The following is a 5012-nucleotide window of genomic DNA, read 5'->3' on the forward strand; positions in this document are numbered from 1 at the left end:
TCTGGATGGCACTCAGCAGTGCCTGGGTTTTCCTCAGCCTCTCTTTTAATAAATTGATTTTAAAATTACAGAAGGCATGATTACTGGAGCTTTCTTTGGCAATCTTAACCTCTTTAACCATTTCTCTCAAGACTGCCTGTGAATCTGCCAATTTGATTGCTAGCACAAAATTATCTTTGTTTTTTTTTTGCTAAACACATTTAAAATCTTTCACCTGTTGCTCCAGTTGATTAATTTGCATGGTCTGGTTACAGACCTGAGCAGACAGTGTATTGGCATGTACTGTTAATTTCTCCATTTCAGAGTTTTTTGATGTCATTGTTGTTTAACCTCTGAAATGGCACCCTGCTGAGACTTGATATATTTGTCCAGCTCCTTCGCTACCATTGCAAACCCATATATTAACGCCCTTTTCTTAGCTTCTTGCTATGTTTCGGCATGATTGTCACAAAGGCTTCCCAATTAATGATTAATCTTTTTAGAGCGTTATCTCCAGCAAACAAATCCTCATCCATGGGTTCTTCCCTTTTCCAAACAAATTTACACTGTATTCCAGCGAGATTTTATTGCACTGCTTTTTCCATCCATGGGATCCAAACTTCTTGTTGGTGTTCATGATTCTGCTTATGATGTTACAGTAGAATAAAACAATGTGTGTGCCTGTCTTTGGCAAGATGTGTTCTATGGACCGTGAAGGTCAGAGAGTTGCTGCTTAACTACTGGACTGTGGAGTCAGAGCTAGCAATAGAGTGAATATGTTGCTCACTGGGTCTTACTAAAGACCAGAGCAGAATGCAGCTTCCCAGACCACGTATGCTGGAGCAGAAGGTATGGCTACCAGACGTGGGGTCCAAGCTGATTCTATATTAGTTCTCCATGGGCAAAGGCCTGGAACAATAAATGGCATGTTCTCTGGGTCCTATTGACCAGAACATGCTCTGGCTCACTGGGTTGACTATACCAGAGCCTTACACTGAACTCGCTGGACCGCTGTGTCAGAGCAGAAATCTTGGCTCCTAACTGCAGGGTCAGAGTCAGTGGATTGCTTCCACGGGCTTTTACAGCCTGAGCAAAAAGCAGCAGCTCTCTGGGCCCTATTGGCCAGAGCCACCAAAATCCAATTAGTGGCTTCCACAGGTCTTACAACCTGAGGCCCAAATCTCACGGCTTCCACGGACCCCTCGGTCTGAGCCGGAATTGCCTTCCCGTCGCTGCTGGGAGAGCAGTTTACCTCCCACAAGGTCAATGGATCTTTAGCAAGACTTAACCGAGGAAATTATAATTAATTAACACTGCGACCAAAATCAGGAGTCCTGCCAGCGTCTCCAATTGTTACCATGTATCAATGTGGGGGAAGAAATTAAGGATGTTATGGACCCCTGCTAAGAAGTCACAGATACAACTGTCCCTGAATTAGGATCTATCACCTAATTGATCTCATTGCAAATAAGGATAAGGGACAAGAAAAGGTAAACTAAAAAGTGCTTTATTTAACATAAGGTAAGTCTATGGACAAAATATCTCAGTGGCGTGCATGGGCATGAAGCCCAGAACCCTTTCCCTCTACAAATGACAGACAGAGGTATTTATACTTTACAGATCAAAGTTTGTCTGCCTCGGCCTCGATATGTTGGATCCAGACCTATCACTGTGCTTGGGGATGACAGGCGGCGCAGGAGGGATTTGGACCTTTGACTGCTGAACCAGGATTAGGATCAGGATTACTTCTCAGATAAGTAGCTGTGGTGGTTTCTCTCAGAGATTTTCCAGTGGTTCTAGGGGGGACAGCACCCTAGAGCCCATGTGTGTGGTTTTTATATCCTCTTGTCTCTAGGCAGATTAGTGACCACCTGACCGGTCCTTTTCCCGCCTTTCCACAAAAGGGTGCCAAAGTTCCAAAGAGAAGGGTAGCCAACATGGCTGCCAAACAACTACTAGACACCATTCAAGATGGTGATTGTAACAAATTTTTGACATTACCATTTCCCAGGTAAATAATACAAGATACCACATAGACATAAATCAAAGCATGCATATTAAAATATAAATACATGAATAATGCTGTACACAGGAAGCACTACAACACTGGGGTTCGATAGCATTTGACTGGATAACAATACTACTTAGCACTAGTAATAACAATACTACTTAGCACTCATGAAGTGCTTTAAAATTTCAAATGACTATATCCATATTAACTAATAAACATTTCAGTAGACTTAACCTCTCGTCTCTTGTGTCTGCTACCAGATAAGCAGGGTAGTTTTCATCTTCAGTAAAAGCTGGGTTATGCAGAGAGTGGACAATATGAGAGTTTGAGTACAGAGGAGAGGTTGGGGAAGGAATTGTTAATCCACTGGATGAAGCAACACCACAATAACTGAGCACTGGATGCAAATAGGCTGGATTCACAGCAATGCCTTCCTGGGCTGGATAAGGAGGAGGGATGTACTGTATCACTGTAGCACCATGAAAAGTTATAGGTTGGTTAATTCTAGTGAAAACAAAGGATTGTCCACTTGGAGACTGGTCTGTAGCTGATGCACTTTCATCACATTTTTTTTCAAGATTTACATGTCAGAATTTTAAATTTTCAAATGGCAATCAGAACAAAAGTCACACCAACAGAGAGCAGAATAGGCCCTAATAACTGAGTCCACTCAAAGTGAATAATGCCAGCATATTTGATCCATCCCATCACTGTGAAAGTGATCCCCACCAGCCCTAAAAAAACACCTGAAAAGAGTAAAGTGGCACCAGCTTTGTCATCATCTGACACCAGGACATCTGATCTATTGGGCTGATATGGAGTGACAGAAAATACATTGAAAGAGAAATCTTCTACACTGTTGTTGTTCTGCTCCATTGCTACACACCAATTCTCTTTGGTCTCAAGTGAGATGAAATTTGTAAGAGATCTTAGGTAGCATTTGAAGTCAAAGGGTCAGATTAGGTATATAAGAACTTTGCATGTGTATGGTTAACAGAGTGCATCATGTGAAGAAATAAACTTTGCTTGGAAGAATAAAGGTCTGGGAAGTGAAGCCTGAAGTGGTTCACTTAAAATGCCTTCAATTATCTATTGCTATGGTGCTTGCTCCTGGAAACTGCTTTAATATTTCATGGCTGTTTGTCCCTCTATTTATCCTATTCTTTGGCTGTTCCTTATAGCGTCAGTGCTTACTGGGAAAGACATATAACTGCCATATCTCAACTGCAGTTGATGCATCCAACATACATATATTTAGTCACCATCACTGTGATGACTCACTTAATCTCCTGGGGACAATCACTCCCACAACCAAAATCTGCAGGGTTATATATCAGAAAAATACACCTCAAGTAGAACATCATTAGTCTGAATGCTTCACAACACTCAGTAGTGTGATACTTATAGCTAAGGCTGGACTTCTATTACAGCTCTGCCTGGAGTCCAGAACTTTCATGATTAAAAAAAAACTATTAAAAATGTTTGATTTTTAAGGCCCAAAGGGGCCATGACGATCATCTAAGCTGACCTCCTGCATAACACAGGCCATAGGAGTTCACTCATTTATTTCTGTTTTAATCCTATTAAATTTGTTGTTGACCAAGAGCATTATCTTAGAGACGCAAAGTGATGAGGAATCTACCACAGCCCTCAGGAAGCTGTTCCAATATTCAATCACTGTCTGTGGAAAAAACATGTATTTTTTCCTAGTTTGAGCTCTGACCATTTCTAATCTACATAGAGTCTCTACAGCAGAGTTTCTCAACCTTTTTGATACCAGGGACTGGCTTGTTGCCTTCCTAAACTGTGTCAGGGAGATCTCAGGGATCGGTGCCACTCCACAGACCAGTCATTGAGAAATACTGATCTACTGTACTCAGCGCTGTTATATATGAGCGCCTGCCAGTAGTACATTAAGCAATGTGACTACACAACATCCTACCACTGGAGCTTTCTCAAAGATTAAAGAGTCCTGAAGTATCAGATTTCTTCTTCCTGTGTAGGTAATTATAGATTGAGATTGTCAGCTTTTAACTTTATCTTCAATAAACTAAATGGAGTAAATTCTTTAAATCTCTTATGTTTTCCAGACCATAAACCATTCTTGCAGATCATCTCTGAACTCTCTCCAATTTTTCCAACATTCCTTTTAAAATGTAGATGCTAGAATTAGATACATTATTACCACTGGTGTAGACAGATGTAATGTCACCTCTCTATTCCTAGCTGATATTCCCATTTATACATTCAAGGATCAGGTAAACCCTTTTTGCTGTGAGTGCTTCTTCACTTAGTTATTTACAATGACCCTACATTTATTTTAGTTTCTGCGTTCCAGGATACACAGTCTATCATCCTGTAAGTATCACCTATATTCTATGACCCATCTTACTAACAGCTACACAAGAGGTGGAACTGAAGAGTACAATTTACTTCTTCCTAGGCCATTGATAGTTTGAGTTTCTTAAAATGAGCTAGAGCAGTGTTCTGCTGCTTGGCGTGGATGGTAGAATTTGAAGTATTTAAGTTAAAACTCCCAATTGTCCTCCCTAAACTAAACCCCCTTTTCTGCTTCTAGGTTGAAATTTAACTAATATATAAGTGCAGCATCATAGAACCATAGAGATGTAGAGTTGGAAGGGACAGCAAGAAGTCAGCAAATCCAGTTCCCTGCACTGAGGTAGGACCAAGTAAACCTAGACAATTCCTGACAGGTGTTGTCCAATCTGTTCTTAAAATCCTCCAGTGATGGGTATTCCACTCCCTCCCTTGGAAGGCTATTGCAGAATTTAACTATACTTAGAGTTAGAAAGTTTTTCCTAATATCTGGCCTAAAGCTCCCTTGCTGCAGTCTAAGCCCATTACTTTTTGTCCTACCTTCAGTAAACATGGAGAACAATAGATCACAGCCCTCTTTATAATAGTACCAGAGTACTACAGCACTTCTGCCAGTCATTCCCCATTTTGTAGCTGTGCCTTTGATTTTTCCATTCCAAAGTGAAGTACTTTGCACTTGTCTTTA

General features: G+C 40.8%; 1 protein-coding gene across 1 annotated transcript; it reads right to left on the minus strand.

Moving 5' to 3' along the window:
• Positions 1–1490: 1490 nt before the first annotated feature.
• Positions 1491–4685, minus strand: TMEM174 (transmembrane protein 174). The gene is given in 2 exon segments (XM_034773502.1): positions 1491–2568; positions 2570–4685. Coding segments are annotated over 2 exon segments (690 nt in total). The 5' UTR covers positions 2867–4685; the 3' UTR covers positions 1491–2175.
• Between the last annotated feature and the right edge of the window lie 327 nt (positions 4686–5012).

The sequence above is a fragment of the Trachemys scripta genome, chromosome 6 (assembly GCF_013100865.1).
Source record: "Trachemys scripta elegans isolate TJP31775 chromosome 6, CAS_Tse_1.0, whole genome shotgun sequence".
Lineage (NCBI taxonomy): Eukaryota > Metazoa > Chordata > Testudines > Emydidae > Trachemys > Trachemys scripta.